Source organism: Sander lucioperca, chromosome 10 (genome assembly GCF_008315115.2).
Source record: "Sander lucioperca isolate FBNREF2018 chromosome 10, SLUC_FBN_1.2, whole genome shotgun sequence".
NCBI lineage: Eukaryota > Metazoa > Chordata > Actinopteri > Perciformes > Percidae > Sander > Sander lucioperca.
Genome location: NC_050182.1, coordinates 5,506,960 through 5,526,729, shown reverse-complemented (window position 1 = coordinate 5,526,729; position 19,770 = coordinate 5,506,960). Strand labels below are relative to the sequence as shown.

At 39.8% G+C, this 19,770-nt stretch overlaps 2 protein-coding genes, 1 long non-coding RNA gene and 1 pseudogene across 6 annotated transcripts in view; 1 reads left to right on the top strand and 3 right to left on the bottom strand.

Moving 5' to 3' along the window:
• LOC116037832 (low affinity immunoglobulin epsilon Fc receptor-like) overlaps positions 1-6,372 on the bottom strand; it is a 57,275-nt gene extending 50,903 nt beyond the window's left edge. For 2 of the 3 annotated variants that reach the window (XM_036006034.1, XM_036006033.1), the window contains exons 1-3: positions 6,294-6,372; positions 4,215-4,292; positions 4,008-4,133 (exon numbers count right to left, since the gene is read on the bottom strand). In XM_036006034.1, the coding sequence (XP_035861927.1) occupies positions 4,008-4,133; positions 4,215-4,292; positions 6,294-6,360 (271 nt within the window). In that variant the 5' untranslated portion in view covers positions 6,361-6,372. Of the gene's footprint in view, positions 1-90; positions 427-4,007; positions 4,134-4,214; positions 4,293-6,293 lie in introns of all 3 variants that reach the window. The other variant, XM_036006035.1, reaches the window with a different exon arrangement.
• The window catches only part of LOC118496018 (CD209 antigen-like protein C), a 331,629-nt gene that overhangs the window by 80,075 nt on the left and 231,784 nt on the right, over positions 1-19,770 (bottom strand). The gene's annotated exons all lie outside the window — the stretch shown is intronic.
• On the top strand, positions 155-11,740 carry LOC116064001. Of its 2 annotated transcripts, none has more exons than XR_004898483.1 (4): positions 155-217; positions 11,345-11,422; positions 11,507-11,581; positions 11,666-11,740. It is a non-coding gene; the product is annotated as an uncharacterized LOC116064001 (long non-coding RNA). The 2 variants fall into 2 exon arrangements; XR_004898482.1 differs by having other exon boundaries at positions 201-238.
• On the bottom strand, positions 10,206-18,284 carry LOC116037829 (annotated as a pseudogene).

Sequence of the window (19,770 nt, the reverse complement as noted above, 5' to 3'; positions counted from 1 at the left end):
AGAGACCAACCAATAAACAACATTACTGCAATAGGATATTAATATTATTATTGATTATTTTTCAACCTAATTAATGGGATCTGAACATACCTTTATTTGTTTTGGGGCAGTAGGCATCAATGCTCCACTGAGCTCGACTGATGTTGAGTTTATTCCAGTGTGTCTCCATGTTTTTTATTTGTTCTGTTAAGTTGTTCCTCTGTGTCTCCAGCTCCTGGTTTCGTGTTGCCAGGTTCTGGTTTACTGCAGTCAGGTTTGTGATCTTACTTTCTAAGACAGTATAGTTTTGTGTCAGGTTGCTCAACTGGACTGTCAGATTGTTGTTGTCCCTCCTCAAGTTTTTATTGGCTAAAATGAGATTGTTGTTGAGGTTTGTCAGGTTATGATTGGCAGCCGTCAGCTCACTTTCATGACTTAATGTAGCAACTGCAAAATAAAAATTAGCTTCTTAATCATAGTGATAATACAATTTTGGATTTGTAATTTCTCCACTTTTTGAAGCTATTTCCTGCCTGTCTCACCTTTAAGAATATTTCAACAAATCCCTTGAAAAGACTCAAACCAACCTCTGTATGTGGTGTGGACGCTGATGTGGGATTGACTCAAAAGCTACAGTGGCCATCTTTATTGTTATGAAGGAACAAGTCACCCAGTGCTACAGTGTGGCTCACTGTGTCAGAGAGCTCCATTACAAAAGATATATGTGACTTTGATACACACACTGTATACTTGTTTGTGGACACATTCATTGTTGGTTTGGGTCTGATCATGGGATTTGTTGAAGAGAAAACATAGATCATCACTTGACTTAGGGCGCTATCACACCTATAGTTCGGTGGACTCGGTGTGATTCATGGCTGAAGTTGCAACATTGTTGCATTTTTCATTTGGTTCAGTTTGCTTTCACACTGCCGGGGGCGGACTGGGACCAAATTCAGCTCTGGCACTGTAGTCACACCAGCCCACATTACCATGCAGCCCCACCCACAGACACGTGCATTCACTAATTACATTTGTGTACAGATGGTGAAATTATATAAGCAGTACCTTATGTAACAGAGTTTTAAACATTTAATGTAAGTAACTGACAAACAATGCTTACTACTTTTAAAGAGCACACTTTTATAACGAATGTACACATACTGTCTGTCTGTTTATGCCGTTTGTATGCTGTCAATGTCATTCTCTACAGTATGTTGTTCTTTGTTGTCACTGTCTGTTTGATTGTCCATGTTTCTCTCTGTTGACACTGTACTGTCTGTCTGGTTCTCCATCTTTTCATCTGTTTTAACTCTCTAACTCTGCAATTTAAATATGTTGTTATGGCTGTCTGTGATTATACTAAAGGGTTTTTCCTTGCTCAGAATTGGCCTTTGGGGGAACACATAAATCGGGGGGTCTGGTCTCCCCTAGGAAATGTTGAGGGTAAAAGACTTAAATTCCTGCATTCTGATACATTTTTGGGCACCAATATATGGTAAAACGTCTATATTTATGGCACGGAAATCACAAAATAACAATTCAAAATACAAAATATAATGGAATATTATTATATTCAGTAGTCCAGTAAGGGGGCTTTCACATCTGGAACATGGGCCGGATACAACAACATTTGACCCCAAAGTCCAGTTGTTTAATTAGCATGAACAGAGCTTTATGGTAACTTTTATTTTCTCAAGGAGCACGTTTTGCTCCCAAGTTGAAAAATGTAGGATTGACTTACAGAGGCTACTGCTTTACTGCTAAATTGTAACACAATCATGTTATGGATACAAAACGTTGTGAAGACGTGGATTAATTGCAGAGTTTAACCTACATAGTGTAAAACTAACACTACGTGAATGGGGCACAGCAGAAAGACGGAGCAGAACGATGCTGCTTGTTCAGGGTTGTCATGTGTACTCCTATAGGCCTACACTTTGCATCAGGTGTTAAAACCAACTGTACCAAAACACTGAATTAGACTACTATTTAACGCAACAACAAGACGTTTTTAACCGGTAATGAAACTGTCAATTGAATACTGATGCCGTCAGACAGCACTGCGGAAAGACAGCATTCAGAGCTCCGGCGAAGCTCTCTGCCCATCAGCAGCGGCTTCTCGCTGCTGCAGCCGGTCCCCCACAGTGTTGGGAGTAACGCGTTACAAAAGTAACGCAATTACAGAAATGTATTCCTTTTTGCTGTAACGCAGTAATATAACGCATTACTAATTAAATTTCGGTAATATTATACTCGTTACAATCTCAGTAACGCGAGTTACAACGCATTTTAACGCAACATTTAGTGGTGCATTGGTTTTTTTAAGAATTCACCAACACCGCAACACATTTCTTCACAGGAAAAAAAAAGCCGTATTATTTTCCTGTCGCTGTATTCGATGGTTGAGATGACTGCAGAGACAAATACATTTGCGAGATGGATATTATTTTCAGGAGTTATTACGCTGCGTTGAAGTGAGCTGTCCTGTTTCTGTTCCCGTGGTCAGAGCCAGAACCAGAGACAGTACGGACAGCATGTATGTCCCAACAGGTGACGGTACGGACAGCATGTATGTCCCAACAGGTGACGGTACGTCAGCGGCTGACAGATATAAACATGTCGGGAATTAATGTTGAGGCTTGCTACACGTAAATATCATTGCATTTTTATCAGCCATGGAGATAACTCTGCCTGTAGTAGAATGGCTTCGAATGACGACCAAAAACGCTTGTTTTTTACTGTGACCATTTACTGTTCAATATGTTGCAGTTTTACAAATAGAAAGTGAACAACTTGAGCCTGACGGACATGTTGCATCTCAGTAAGCTAGCAAGAGTAGGCTACACAACAGACAACTTCTGTGTAGCCTACTTCAAATAAAAGCACTTCCTGTGATGGTTCGCAGTAAAACTAAATTAAATAAGGTTGTGTAGGCTACCTTTTCACAAATCAGCTGTAAATCAAGTACTGTAAATAATGTTAATAGTGAGTTTTAATCACACTATAATTGAACATTTCCTTTAGAGTGTTTTAACCAAACAACATTAATTTCTTATTGAAGTACTATAAACAAACATTTTACAACAATGCCATACTTTTGAGTATTTTCATTTTCTCCTACTTGCCTATTATATGTTTTACTTATCTATTTTGTATAGCTTTAGTTACTTTGCATATTTATATTAATTATACAAAATATGATAATCTATGATGTATTAAAGTGGATAAAGAGGAGACTTCATTGATCCGGTGGTGAAATTCACAAGCTAGCTGCCAAATCAAACTTCCCCTGTTATTTTGGTGAAAGTAACTCAAAAGTAATGCAAAAGTAGTGTAACGCATTACAATTCAGAGACACTAATATTGTAATATAACTAATTACTCTCAAATGACAGGAACTAGTAATCTATAATGTATTACATTTTGGAAGTAACTTGCCCAAAACTGGTCCCCCAGAGCAGCATGATCACCGGGAGAGTCCGGTACAGCCTGAACCCTGTAAACGGAGATCCCGTTTGAAGGTGACGTGCTTGATTTTGACTGAATGTCCCAATTTGAGTTAACTTCTGACTGGGTCGGTCGGCCCATCTCTAGACCAGAGTTGCCAGATGGCCAATCCGCCCCTGCACACTGCACTTTGTCAAACGCACCAAACACTGTAAACACACGTCACATAATTGAGGCGGTTGCTCGCATATTGTAGAGAATATCTCAAACTGGTGGGCCAGAGTTTGGTTGTTTGATCCACACCAGAGTCCAGATGAGCTTTTACACCGCCCCAAACCAATCGGACTATCAGACCAAACACTCCAGTGTTCGTTTTCAACCTTAAGCTTTAATTCCTTTTATTCATACGATGCATGTGTGTATTTTCTCATTGGGGCTTCTGTCTCATTCTGAATGTGGCAAATTCATGACTGATATCAAATATTGGTTACAGATGATAACTAATACTGTTATTCTTTAAGGTTTGTCTCATGTCTCAGTGTGAGTTCATGCATGGACTGCCTGTTCAGTATACTTACGGTGGTAGACGACGACGACTGCTATGATGCCCAACAGCAGAATGACACAAAGAATCCCCAAACAACAGGCCAGCTGCTGATACTGGCCACGTCTGTTGTTTGCTTTCTTGTCGAGCAAAACTCCTGCTGTGAATCAGAAAAGGATTTATTGCCAAGTAAGTAATAGTAGTAAAATTATTATAAAATTATTTTTCATTAACAACTTACTGTTTGTGTCAGCAGTTGGTTCATTTGTTTCGCTTTGCACCTTCACTTCATCGTACACAGTTTCCTCCTCCTTTCTAGCTGAAAGGTTGAAGGACAATCTCATAGTTAATTACTGCGTAGTGGTGAAATAAAGACTTTAAAGGCTTATTTGTTCATGTCAAAGTAACACAAAATCCCTCCTGATGAGGATTGCTTTTACGGAGGCCCTAAACGCCGTAAGTAATATTTGTGCCCCCTTAAGGCCAAACGGCATCCTCAGAAACTCAGGAAGTCCAAACGGCATGATTACCGCTGTCTTGGGCATGGCCCATGGTATCCACGCATCATGTCCAGCTTGGAAAAACGGCTGGTCCCTGCCAAGTGAGCAAAGAAATCCTGAATATGTGGAACTGGGTATCGGTCGGGGGTCGTGGCGTTGTTGAGGCGACGAAAATCGTCACAGGGAGTCAAGTTGAGTCTGTTTACTCCCACTTTTTATCCACAGCTTACAGCTTCAGGTTACACTTTCAGGTTACAGAGCCAACACTCACAGTCTATCCATATCCTGAAACAGTGTCCCAGATTCTTTGAGACTATAGGGGCTCCGTGCTTTTGTCCTATAATGTAGTATGTTTCATAAGTCATAACATTTTTTTCACACAGGGAACTGTCAGCTAAAACCACAGATGTTGAAAGTGTCTCACACTTCCCAGACAAAAAGGGGAAACTCTGCCTTTTAAGGGGAAATACTTAAAACACTTTAAAACCGTCTCTTTATCTATCTGCCTCTGCTGATCCTCTGCATTCCAATAGACACACACACACACACACACACACACACACACACACATACACTGTAAATAAGGCCCTCCTATAAGGCCTCTCTATTGGCTGAGTAAACTCGATCCCCCAAATGACTTAATGTGATTGGTCGAGCCAGCTGTCAGTCAAGGCATTACTATCCAAGATAGCACCCAGCTAATACAAATACATCGTTTTTGGTACAAAAAGATGACTGAATAAAGTAAATAACTGTTCAATTGTGGATTTATCACTCTGGAATTATTGTGCAAATCTCCGAAAATCACTGTCTTCCCGGCCGGATTTCTAAACTTCTAGAAGGGCTATGAAGACACCGAAGGAATCTTTAGAAAGCTCTAGCTGTAGCTAACGAGATCAAGCTAAAAAACTAAACGATGGGTCCAAAAGTCGCCAAGCAAACACAATAACTGCGTTAAACTACATTGAAATGAAATGGAAATGGGCCATTCCAGTGGATTAGTTGGTAGAAGGATTCAAGTTTGAGGACAGAGTCAATCTTAACAGTTGAACATTGTGCATGATTTGAATTGCATGTGTTTACTTGGTTTATTTAATAAGACATACGTTATAGACATAGTTATTATAAAACTACAAATATTACATTACATGTCATTTAGCTGACGCTTTTATCCAAAGTGACTTACAATATTTATATGTGATAAATGTCAGAGGTCGCACACTTCTAGAGGAACTATGGGTTAAGTGTCTTGCTCAGGGACACATTGGTTGATGTATCGCTATGTGAACTGAACCCAGATCTCCCACACCAAAGGCATGTGTCATATCCACTGTGCCATCACCACCCATTATGTTCTTCATTGGATAGTAAACAAACACAGTTATACCATAATTACACACCATATACCCAAATTGTTGCCTTATTAGAAACCCCATATAATGGTGTAGGACTATTGGACCCAAAATATACTTAAGACACTATCATACCAAAACATGCTCTAATCAGAAAAAATAGATGTTAATACACTGTTAGACACTATTTTCTTGATTATAGTAAAAAAATTAAATACAATTCCATATCAGATCCTAAATAGTTAGACTCTATTCTACCCATACCACCAAAATTATGCAGCTATTTGGATTTACTATTCTGATCAGAACTGTATTTTCTATCCATTATTAGTGAAGAAAATACCAGCACAAGTAATCAACATTGCATATGATCACATGAACAAGATACAGCATCTGATCCATAGCAACAGCATAAGTTCCAGATATCTATTATTGATAAACTGTATTTAAAAAAAAATACTAAACTACCTTGGGTTGGAGGATGTTTGTTACTTTTGAATACAACCGAAGCGTAGTTAACCTCCTCCTCCGCCATGGTTACAGGCCATCTGTTAGTCTGATAAGAACAACTTCTGTTTTTGGTTGAGAAAGGTTTTTACAATCATGACTGGCTGAATATGATCTTCCAAACCATACACAGTGTTTTCTTTAGTACTTAACATGCTCTGTTAACTAATCAAGCCTTCTATTTTTATGTATATCTTATATCTGTACTGTAACTAAAACCATAAAAACTTCACTGCTCAATGTAAGATCACTATCTAGTCTTATCTAATCAATGACCTGATTACTAGTCATAAATTACACATATTGCATATTCACAAGCAATATTAATGAATGAACATTAATAAGTTAATTGTTCATCATACTGAGAATAAACATCCATCACTCATCCCCTATTACTCATGTCAGTTTACAGGAGCGTATCCCAGAATGCACTGCGTGAAAGGCAGAGGGAACATGTAAACTCTAAATGCAGCGAACACACCGAGGCCAGATCTGCTTCTGTCTCATCTTTGATATATATCTAATTGCACTTATACATTTAATCCAAGTGTCTGTTCTTTCAGACACCACAGCTTTGAAAGTCTTCATAGTTTGATAGCCACTTGATATTATCATGCAGAGTCTGACTGCAGTGTTTAAACAGATAAAGCCTTCTTTTTGCAGATCCATTGTTTGTTTTTTCATCACAGCTCACTGATCTCCATCATAGAAACGTACAGACTCTAGTTGCCTAAAATAAGTCTTGATACACAAATGTTTGATTATATCAGGGCTTTTGAAGGCTCTCAGTGATCCAGGTCATAGTTATCCAGGGAAGGTTAAATCTTGAAAGCGTTTTGTCTTCAATCCGAAAGACTTCTTTAGTTCTGACTGAAGCCTCTGTGGGGTCGTTGTCAAGATGATTGATACAACTTTGTTCGTTGTATCTCCTGCCTGTTATAATGACAGCCTGTCGTTATGGTCATTGGAGACACCCGAGGCCAAGTCTGAATGACCATCGTTGGCATTCTACGAGGCCAAATGTGACTGGACTGTAAGTGCGGGGATAAGTGGTTGTTGAAATAATTTGAACTTTGAACCAGCGCTCAGAGCAATTCCGAGAGGTGCAGGATGCCAAGGGTAGCGCTCGGTCTAGTTTTGCGCACCACTCTTCCTATAGGAAAACAATGAACGGCCAGCACAAGGCTTTTTTTTTACCGCGGATCATGTCGGTGGCTTTATTTTAAGTAAACTGCTGAGTCTTGACCTGAAGCGATGACCCTTGCGTCATTTAACCAATATACATGTCTGTGCATTCCTCACTGCATTGGACAGTTTATGCTTGATTGCTCCTCTTGTGTTTGGCTGTGTGGTCTGTATAGGTGGACCAGTATCTGTCTTAGGAGTCCAGTCTATCGGAGTGGATTAGTTAGTTGGCTAGTTCGCCAAATTACTTCAACAGCTAACAAGATTGTTACTAACTTAAAAATGATGACAAACTGTGTTAATTTAGCCAACAATAAATGATGTAACAGTACAAAGTTGATGTTGTGGTTGTGGATATTTCTGTTGCCTGTCTGTATGTTTCTGTTTCCTGTATTTTCCATTGATTGTTTATTCTTAGGTTTCTGTGAGGATTGTAGGTTTCTGTTTTCCTGTTTTGATTGTGTTTCTGAGGATTGTATATTTCTATTTCCTGTTTTATTTTGATAGTCTGTTTTCTGTCTTGTCTTGTCTAGTTTTGCTTCCTGTGTTTTCCCGTCTTTTTGATTGTCCTGCCCCGCCCCTGATGTGTTTCACCTGCTGTATCACCTGTCCCTTATTTGCTCGTTACCTCGTGTATTTAGCCTCTGTGTTCCCTTGTCTCTTGTCAGATCGTTTTACGTCCTGTCAGTGTGTTTCAGTCAGTGCCTGTGTTTGGAATCTTCCCTGTGTTCTTTTGTTCCTGTGAGTTTTTCCCAGTCTCTGTGTTCCCATTTTTGAGATCCTGTTGTTGTTTTTTTCATCATTCTGGACTTTAGTTTTTGCCTGCTTCCTTTAGGCACCTTGTGTTTGCCTACTCCTTTTGGATCCCTTTGTTGGTTGGAACTCTGCCTTTTTGTTAATAAATCCTTGAGCTCAAACTTCTCCTGCCTGATCTCTGCTTTTGGGTCCTCTAATTCCCCGGCTCATGACAGTTCAGTCTTGTGTACGTCACGCCACGGTTTTGGCAGATGATGCCGGATGCTCGCTCATGTCGATTGAGTGCGAGCAACAGGATGTTGACTGCAGTTCATTAACAGCCAACTGTGTCATTAGTAACATGGACTTTCTGAAAATTTAACGTATTTCCTTTAATACAGTCAAAAGTGCTTTGAAAACATTAAGCTTTTAAACATTCACACCAAACTTCATCACAGACAAAAGGTATAGTGACATAAATAAAGATCTGTAAATATCTCATGCTTAATATAAATGTGTGAAATGTACCTGGAGGGGCTGTCACTTTATCCACAGTGCATACTGGTGCATTAACATAGCTAGCTTCTTCCTCGATTTCCTCTGAAAGATCAACATCAAACAAATGTTTAGATACAGTTTTACGGCAAATACGTTGAAAAATATGGATTTTATGATCTTTGTTAACATTGTAAAATCAGTTTCATTCAAAGCATCAAGATTATTCAACAATCCTAAAATCCTCCTTTTTAAATACACTATTTGGTTTCCTTAAGTTGATACATTGTCAGCTTTTTCCATGATTTACTCTGAGACAAAATACATTAAATCATTCCCAATGTGTTGAGCAGAGTGGAAAACTCATAATGCAAAAGAGGGAATTGGAGATGTATTTGGACATTTTAAAACCCGTTGGTGCTGTTGTGAAGCATCAAAAACATCTCACATTTAAAAACATAGCAATGTAGACAACATCTTGGTACATATAAATATCTAGTAGATAAGATGTAAACATATATAAAATATTTTAAAGTACCAATTTCCTCCTGTGGTTTTCTGTTCATCCTGAACAAATGTTTAAAGTCCTGCTGCAGTCCTGTATGAGAGCTGTTAGGAGGCCGTCTGCTCCACTGTGATGGTCTGATTTGAGGTTGTGCCCTATTTTATTCACTTCATGGTTGTGATTGTCATATTTTCTTTCAATCTGCTTGTCTCACACATCCTGTTCAATGACGTTGCAACTTCCTGAATTATGTTGTTCGTTCATTGGTGAAAATAGTTTCAATCAGCATTATGTAAGAACAAGACAATAACAACAACAATGTGGCGCAGCGTTTTTATTCAATGTAATAAAACATGAATTTGGCTCTAGATAGATAAATAAACATTTTACATGTTAATACTCTTAACATCAAATGCTGAAGCAAAAAGCTCTGAGGCCAATGAGTAGCAACAATATATGTTAATGATACATAGGAAACAGGAGACTGAGCAGTCTGTCTGTCCCTGTCATCAATCTGCTGATATACAATTATAATCATCACATCTCTAACAAAGCAGAACAAAAGCTCATTCAACAGGTATCAATGATAACAGTGCCCCTTCAGTCTAGTCACTGTATGTTTCACAGACTTACATTAGCATACCTATATCAAATATCTAAATGTATTCAAATCTAAGTGTCTGGTTTTTTTTTCAAACGAGACACACAAACAGCTTACAAAATAATTCACTGTAAATATTTATTTTCCATTTTTCTATAAAAGTAAATGTTCTGTTCCTTTTGATTAAAAAAAAACAAAAAAACATTTAAATTGTGAAGTAGAAGACTTAACAGTTTGATATTTATAAGCCAGTTGATATTATGTAGAGTCTGACTGCAGTGTTTAAACAGATAAAACCTTCATTATGCAGATCCATTGTTTTTTCTCAGTACAGTTCACTGATCTCCATCCTACGTTCTGGACAGACATTCCACACTGACCATCAGTAGCAGTAGGAGGTTGTGGTGTCCAGTAGCTGAGGGAAGAACATGATGTTAGATCAAGGCTGATAGATTCTATGATTCAGAGTGTTTAGGAATGTGTCTCTTACCTTTCAGTCAGATTACTTCCATCAATCCACTTCCATCTCCCACCTTCAGCTCTCAGGCCAAACCAGTATCCATTAGTTCCTGAACTACCCACGCTGTATGTATTGAGTGCATTCTGACAAGAGAGAAACAGTTATCAGATATTAACACTATAAATTAATTATACTGTGATCTACAGACTCACAGTGTTCAAACCTGGAGAAAAATACATTTCAATTTAATAATTATATTAATATAATTAATAATATATATTAACAGTCATATGAGAGGAACGCAGCTCTAACTAATGCAGGGCTGAAGTACTCAGGCCTGGTGCCCGATTTCTGGCGTTTGACTATTTTAGAAAAATAAATTAATTAAAAAGTCCACATGGGATTTGTTTTGTTGCGCTGGATTTATTTGTTTTCACAATGATTCATTGTAGGATTATGATATTATCGCAAATGTATCCAAAACTTTTTGCTTCTTAAAATTATGACTTTTATTATTGTGTAACGTAAGAAGGACTTTAACTGTTTTGCCAGTCAACCCCCCCCACCGCAGCTGATTCTGGCCCAATTTCCGTCTATGTGTGTCATAAAAATGTCCACAGTTTTCTCATTACCTTTTCCTCTTGACTATGTACAACAACCAAATCTGAACCCTTTCCTCTGCAGTCTTGTTGAGCTTCTTCCCAGGTTTTCTGATCAGCAGGAGCAGCGTTATGATACACATAGCAGTTAGACCCACTGAGTATCCAGCCATTCTGACAAGCTTGACACTGTCTCCCTGAAACAACAGAAACCAACCAATATACAACATTACTGCATTGTGATATTAATATTATTGGATCTAATTAATAGTATCTGAACATACCGTTATTTGTTTTGGGGCAGTAGGCATCAATGCTCCACTGAGCTCGACTGACGTTGAGTTTATTCCAGGTTGTCTCCATGTCTTGTATTCGTTCTGTTAAGTTCTTCCTCTGTGTCTCCAGCTCCTGGTTTCGTGAGTTCAGCTGCAGGTTTTGTGTTGTCAGGTTCTGGACGTCTGCAGTCAGGTTTGTGATCTTACTTTCTAAGACAGTATAGTTTTGTGTCAGGTTGCCCAACTGGACTGTCAGATTGTTGTTGTCCCTCCTCAAGTTTTCATTGTCTAAGCTGAGTTTGTTGTTGAGGTTTGTCAGGTTGCCCAACTGGACTGTCAGATTGTTGTTGTCCCTCCTCAAGTTTTCATTGTCTAAGCTGAGTTTGTTGTTGAGGTTTGTCAGGTTGCCCAGCTGGACTGTCAGATTGTTGTTGTCCCTCATCGTCTTTTCATTGTCTAAGCTGAGTTTGTTGTTGAGGTTTGTCAGGTTGCGATTGGCAGCCATCAGCTCACTTTCATCACTCTGATGACTTAATGTAGCAACTGCAAAATGAAAATTAGCTTCTTAATTATAGTGATAAAGCAATATTTGTTGTTGTTGTCAAATCATTTTCACCTTTGGAAACCATGTCCTGTCTCACTCTAAATTTTCCAGCCTTTTAGAAGATTTCAACAAGTCCCTTGAAAAGAGTTAAACCAACTCTAAGGGTTCTATTTTAACGATCGAAGCGCTCGGCGTGAAGCGCCTGGCTCAGGTACGTTTAGGGCGTGTCCAAATCCACTTTTGCTAGTTCGACGGCGGAAAAAAGGGTCTGTGTGCCGGGCGCATGGTTCATAAGGTTTTACCTAGTGTCTTCATTAAGTCATAGGTGTGTTTTGGGCGTAACATGCAATAAACCAATCAGCAAGTCATCTCCCATTCCCTTTAAAAGCCAGGCGCGTTTGTACCTTGGCGCATTGCTATTATGATGCGGACTTGGGCCTTTAAATCATACTAAAGACTACAAATATCTCACATTTCCTAAAACAGCTGACCACTAGTTATAAATCAACATTACTCAAACAGGAGTAAATAGTAGAATAGAATAGTGTACTTGTTGGCGAAGTCTTTCAGTCACTGATTTGATGCACTTGCGAGGCCTTTATGGCAGCAGGACAGTGTATGTGGGATTGACTCAAAGTTAGACTGGCCATATTCATTGTTATGAAGCAATATGTCACCAAGTACAACAGTGTGGCTCACAGATGTGTGTTTAATAGTTTTGGACGACAATGGAGCTTTATGTCACAGAGGAAGAAGATATATCCAACACATTCTCACTCCCATCTCGTCAAAAAGTGATGCTTGGTTAGGTGCCTTTGGCTTTTGTTATTGACGCAAAAAGTCTTCTTTAGCGTCATATTTAGACGTGCTTGGTTGGGACTCTTGGCATCACATTTCGACGCTCTGTGTCAGGACCCTTGGTGTCACGCAGATTTTGGGTCTTTCATACTACTACCGTTCCCTACCATCGCTACCGTCGCTCTTAATACTACGTCATCTTACAGCGCCCCGGTCGTGCTGCTGCTCTGCCCGGTGCGTTCCAAAGAGACGCTAAAGGGTGATTTTTATGTCGGTATCCGACACTGAGAACGGGTTGATATATCAGGCTTTGATACACACACTACTGTATTGTTAGTGGACACATTTATTGTTGGTATGGGTCTGATCATGGGATTTGTTGACAAGAAAAAAAATATAGATTATCACTTGACTTAACCTTTAATTCCTTTTATGCATGAAGGTTGTGAGAGAAGCATGTGAGAGAAGCATGTGTATTTTTTCACTTTCAATTCAATTTCATGTGAAATGTTTTCACTTTCATTGGCGCCTCTGTTTTATTCTGAATGTGGCCAATTCCAACCTGATCTCACAGAATTCCATGAAATGAACACGGCCCCTTAACTCAAAATCTGTGGCAGTGTCACGGAATCGCCAAAAATTCTGTGATGGGCCCACGGAAGAATTCCGTGAAATTAACACGGCCCCTTAAAAGTCCATGATGGGCCCAGAAAATAATTCCGTGAAATGAACATGGCCTCTTAAGAACGGGACGGCCGTATTCAGCGGACGGGTTGATATTAGGAAAATAACAACAGGTTGGGTTTAGGAAAAGAACAACGGGACGGTTGGTTTAGGAATCCTGACATGCAGGACACGGTCCCCGGTCTCCTGGGTGAAAGTCCTGTGTTGTTTGTCCCATCCACCATCCCAACCAACCTCCTTACGCGGATTTTTGGGCTTTCATACTACTCGCTACTGTTGTCGCTCTTAATGCTACGTCATCTTCTCATTGACTTTACTTTGGCATTGTTTTCCATGGTGGCCACATGGAATTTTCACACCTCCCGTCCCACCACCACATAATGCGCTGTTAACAGTTTGTGATAATTTCACGGAATTCTGTGAGACCAGGCTGCAAATTCATGACTTATATCAAATATTGGTTACAGACAAAAACTAATACTGTTAGGCCGGTTACACACTGGAAGCGTCTCGCGAGCGTGGCGTTTCTGTTGCGTCTCAGAAGCGTGGCGGCTGCGTGGATTTTTCTGTGTCCTACACACCAGAAGCATGTCTGACGCGGCGCTGCTCCTGCTGCTAGGTACAGGGAGGACTGATCTCGGGACATAGCGCCGACGGATTCAAACTCTGAAAAATGGGTAAGTGGCTGGTTTCAACATAAAAAAAAGTCACGTGATTTGGATCACCCTTGTTCGACGTACGGGGAGAGAGTTGTTAAACATAAATATATAGCCTACTGATTTGATTAAAGCAAGACATCGTCGACAGTATTGACTGCAAAATATGTTAAAGAATATTTCGTTCTGTATGACAGGTGCAATATTTGAAAATCTTTCTCTGAAATTTTTATTACATTTATATTACATTGATGTCAAAAACCTAGAGACTTTCAAACATCAAGATGTCATTTGTTAATATGCATTCGTGTGTATGACATATAAACATATTTCCTATTCTAATTTTGCCAGGAAACGCTTCCAACACGCTCGCGTCTCGCGTGAAAAATAGGCGTCGGTTCTATTTCTAGCAGCACGTGTCTCAGACGTGGCTGACACGCTCGTGCGACGCATCCAGTGTGTAACGGCCTATTCTTTAAGGTTTGTCTCATGTCTAAGTGTGAGTTCATGCATGGACTGCCTGTTCAGTATACTTACGGTGGTAGACGACGATGACTGCTATGATGCCCAACAGCAGAATGACACAAAGAATCCCCAAACAACAGGCCAGCCGCTGATACTGGAGAAGTTTGTTGTTTGCTTTCTTTTCTAGCAAGGATCCTGCTGAGAATAAGAAAATGATTTATTGTCAAGTAAGTAGTAGTAGTACATTTTTATTATTTTTTTTTAATTTTATAACTTACCATTTATGTCAGCAGTTTCTTCAATTGTTTTACTCTGCCCCTTCACTTCATCGTACACGGTTTCCTCCTCCTTTCTAGCTGTAAGGTTAAAGGACACAGTATCATAGTTAATTACTGCATAGTGCTGAAAGAAAGACTTTAAAGGCTTTTTTGTTATACCTTGGTCTGGGTGAATACTCAATTTTGATTGGCTGCAGGGTGTCCATAAAAAAGTGTTATAGGACACCTATTAAAGGAGTTCCGGTGAAACTGACTGTTTACTGTTCTAAATGAATGTGCTACATTACAACAAAAAGGAAATGTGAATCTGTTCATTTTAACACTGTGAGGTGCTTCAGTGCCCCTCTGAACACCACAGGATGGCTTCAGTAAAGCTTGGGGACTTGGTTCATCTACTGCCCCCCTTCTTTGTGGTGTTCCACAGGGCTCAATTCTTGGACCACTTCTCTTTTCCCTATATCTCCTCCCCCTAGGAAACATAATTAGAAAGCATGGCATTTCGTACCACTTCTACGCGGATGAGTCTCAAATATCTCTTCTCCTTAAAAGTGGTGAAAACAACTCCCTCATACCTCTACTAGAGTGTTTAAAAGATATTAAGGCCTGGATGGCTTCTAACTTTTTAAATCTAAATGAAGAAAAAACTGAGGTCATTGTGTTTGGACCCAGTCGGGCAGATGATATTCTTCCTGTTGACCTGGGCTACCTGCAACAATATGCTAACCCATAGTCACAAATCTGGGTGTCAAAATAGACAATGGTTTTAAACTTGATAAACAGATAAATAATGTTGTTAAATCCAGTTTCTATCACTTGAGGCTTTTATCTAAAATTAAACCTGTTTTGTCTTGTAAGCACTTTGAGCATGTGATTCATGCTTTTATTTCAACTCGTTTAGACTACTGTAATGCACTTTACATTGGCTTTAACCAAACCTCTCTCTCACGCTTACAGTTAATACAAAACTCGGCCGCTCGTCTTTTAACCGGAACTCGCAAGCATGAACACATAACACCAGTCCTGGCCTCGCTACATTGGCTCCCGGTCCATTTTAGAATACATTTTAAGATCTTATTGTTTGTTTTTAAATCACTGAATGGGTTGGCACCTCGCTACATCTCAGACCTCTTACAAGTTTACACCCCCTCACGGTCACTTAGGTCTACTGATCAACTTTGGCTGGTCGCTCCAAAAACCAGGTTAAAAACCAGGGGCGAACGCGCTTTTTCAGCTGCAGCGCCTAAACTGTGGAATGAGCTACCTCCACAGGTCAAATTGGCCCCGACCCTCGAATCTTTTAAATCCCGTCTCAAAACTCACTTATATTCCCTGGCTTTTAACCCAGCATGAGAACTGTGTGGTCTTATGTTGTTCTATGTGTTTATATGTGTTTTTTATGTTTTATTTCTTGTCCAGCACTTTGTTAACCTGTTGTTTTTTTAAATGTGCTATATAAATAAAATGGATTGGATTGGATTGAAAAGAGGAAACTCTGCCTTTTAAGGGGAAATACTTAAAACACTTTAAATATTTGTCACCAATCTTGTTTGTAGTATTTATGGACAGGATATCGAGGCGTAGTCGGGGTGGAGAGGGGTTGCCGTTCGGTGAGCTGGGGATCTCATCGCTGCTTTTTGCAGATAATGTGGTCCTGATGGCATCATCGGCCTGTGACCTTCAGCACTCACTGGATCGGTTCGCAGCCGAGTGTGAAGCGGCTGGGATGAGGATCAGCACCTCTAAATCGGAGGCCATGGTTCTCAGCAGGAAACCGATGGAGTGCCTTCTCCAGGTAGGGAATGAGTTCTTACCCCAAGTGAAGGAGTTCAAGTACCTTGGGGTCTTGTTCGCGAGCGAGGGGACAATGGAGCGGGAGATTGGTCGGAGAATCGGCGCAGCAGGTGCAGTATTACATTCAATTTATTGCATCATTGTGACGACAAGAGAGCTGAGCCAGAAGGCAAAGCTCTAAATCTACCGGTCAGTTTTCGTTCCTACCCTCACCTTTGGTCATGAAGACTGGGTCATGACCGAAAGAACAAGATCCAGGGTACAAGCGGCCGAAATGGGTTTCCTCAGGAGGGTGGCTGGCGTCTCCCTTAGAGATAGGGTGAGAAGCTCAGTCATCCGTGAGGAGTAGAGCCGCTGCTCCTTCACGTCGAAAGGAGCCAGTTGAGGTGGTTCGGGCATCTGGTAAGGATGCCCCCTGGGCGCCTCCCTAGGGAGGTGTTCCAGGCACGTCCAGCTGGGAGGAGGCCTCGGGGAAGACCCAGGACTAGGTGGAGGGATTATATCTCCAACCTGGCATGGGAACGCCTCGGGATCCCCCAGTCGGAGCTGGTTAATGTGGCTCGGGAAAGGGAAGTTTGGGGTCCCCTGCTGGAGCTGCTACCCCCGCGACCCGATACCGGATAAGCGGACGAAGATGGATGGATGGACTTTAAATATTTGGATACACATTTTCCTGACTGGGTTTAAGTAGCTGTGGTCTGGCTGGAATCTCCACTGTGGGTTATGTACTGTAAACAGGCAATACTAAACAAAAGACCATCAGTTTATATGCAACATGAGTTCAGGGAATGGTAACTGCAATTAAACTTCTTTGAAATTAAATTAAAATGGGCCATTCCAGTGGATTAGTTGGTAGAAGGATTCAAGTTTGAAAGTAAAATTCAATGCAGAGGACAGAGTCAATCTTAGCAGTTGAAGATCGTGCATGATTTGAATTGTATGAGTTTTCTTAGTTTATTTAATAAGTCGTATGTTGTATTAAATTAGACAAAAACTAGAAATACATTCTTTTTAGATAGTAAATAAACAGAGTTATACCATAATTACACACCATACACCTATATTATTGTCTTATTAGAAACCACATATAATGCCGTAGGACTATTTGACCCAAAATATACTTAAAGACACTATTATACCAAAATATGCTCTAAGTAGAAACCAAATAGATCTTAATACACTGTTAAACATAATTTTACATGATTATAGTGAACAAAAATCTAATTCAATTCCATTTCAGAACCTAAAAGGGTGGTGATGGCGCAGTGGATATGACACATGCCTTTGGTGTGGGAGACTCGGGTTCAAATTCCACTGCGATACATCAACCAGTGTGTTCCTGAGCAAGACACTTAACCCCTAGTTTCTCCAGAGGCGTGCGACCTCTGAAACAGTTGTAAGTCTCTTTGGATAAAAGCGTCAGCTAAATGGCATGTAATGTAAATATGCTACAGTTAGACTCTATTCTACCGGTATCACCAACATTATGCACCTATTTGGATTCACTATTCTGATCAGAACTGTATTTTCTATTCAGTATTAGTGAAGAAAATACCAGTACAATATATCAACATTGCATATAATCACATGAACAAAGATGCAGTATCTTATTCATACTGATAGCATGATACGTTTTAAGATATGTATTTTTGATACACTATTTTTTTTTAAATCCTAAACTTACCTTGGGTTGGAGGATGTTTGTTACTTTTGAATACAACCGAAGCGTAGTTAACCTCCCCCTCCGCCATGGTTACAGTCGCTCTGTTGGGTTCTGTCTGACTTGCAGACAGAGAAGTACTGCTGAAATTAATCCACCGCGCATATTCATTGGAGAACTGGTTGGTTCCTCTGTTAGGATAAGTCTGTAAGTCTGAAAAGAATAACTTCTGCTTTTGGTTGAAAAAGTAATTTGCATTCATGCAAATATTCATTTTGTATAGTGTTTTTGACTTTGCCATTCAACATGCTGCCATAGCTTACTGAGAAAGTCCATGCCCCTACAAGGTAATCACATCACTGGAGTGGCCATCCTTACTGAATCAGCACCCCCAAATTTTAACTTCATCGATGCCCCCAGACTTGATAAGAAAGAAGGAGGAGTAGCTATAATTTATTTTAGACTTGTTTCAATGTAAATGTCTGTCAATATCAGGTGGTTTTTACCTTTTTCATGATAACCCCAATGAAAACAATGCTAAAGAACTTAGTAACTTACGTGTCACCTTTGGACTGTCTCAACATGTCTCTGGACCCACCAGCGATCAGGGCCATACCTTAGATTTATTCATCACAAGGGGTCATCATTTGTTACAGCTATTGATGTTGCTCTGTCTGATCATCTCTTTATTTTTCTTGAAAGTCTCTATCACTCCTGACATACTTATTAGATCAAAGAATGTTAAATGATGATCTCTTTGACACATTTTAATCAGGTTTTTGACCCCAGCCTTAATGTTACTAGACCTTAGGGCTGCCTTTGACACTGTGACACTGTTGACCATTTATTACTTTTAGACAGACTGGAAAATTTGGTTGGACTCTCTGGCACCGTCTTTACATTGGTTCAGGTCCTATTTGTAGGACAGGGACTGTTTTGTTTCCATCACAAACTACACATCAGAGTGAAGAGACATGACATGTGGGTTACCTCAAGGTTCAATTCTGGGACCTCTCTTATTCAACCTATATATGCCCCCACTACGCTTAATAACACACAAAAACACAATCATTTCCATATCTATACCATATATATCAAGTGACTTTGCCACCATAGACTTACTGTGTCTATGCATTGACCTAATCAATGACTGGATGTACCAAAACTTATGCAACTAAACAAAGACAAGACTGAGATAATTGTCTTTGGTGCCAAAAGAGAAAATTGAGCCACATCTTAGTTCCCCTTTTTAGGCCTAAAAACTAAATCAGAAATAATTAAGTCATTATTGATCTGATATCTTAAAGGACAATTCCGGCGCAAAACGAACCTAGGGGTTATTAACAGATGTGTACCCACTCTGTCGCTCTCTGGGACATGTTTTCATGCTAATCGAATGAGTTTGGAGCTTGGAAGACGCTAGCGCGGACCGCTGATTGAGAAGCTCGTAAAGTTTCTACCTGCAGAAAAAGAAACATTACATTTTTTTTTAATTAGCAAAAACCTGCCGTGCTTGGTTGGCCCTTGATACAAAGCTAAAGCAGAACTAAAATCCACACAGATGGTGATATGTATTTTACTTCTGCTTTGAAGTTGTGACGGAGCAGTTAATGATAATACATTTTCTTTGTAGAGCACTTTTCTGTGTTAGAGTGCTTTCAACAAGAGCTGCAGAGTTTTTAACACATTAAAAACATGTTAAAAACA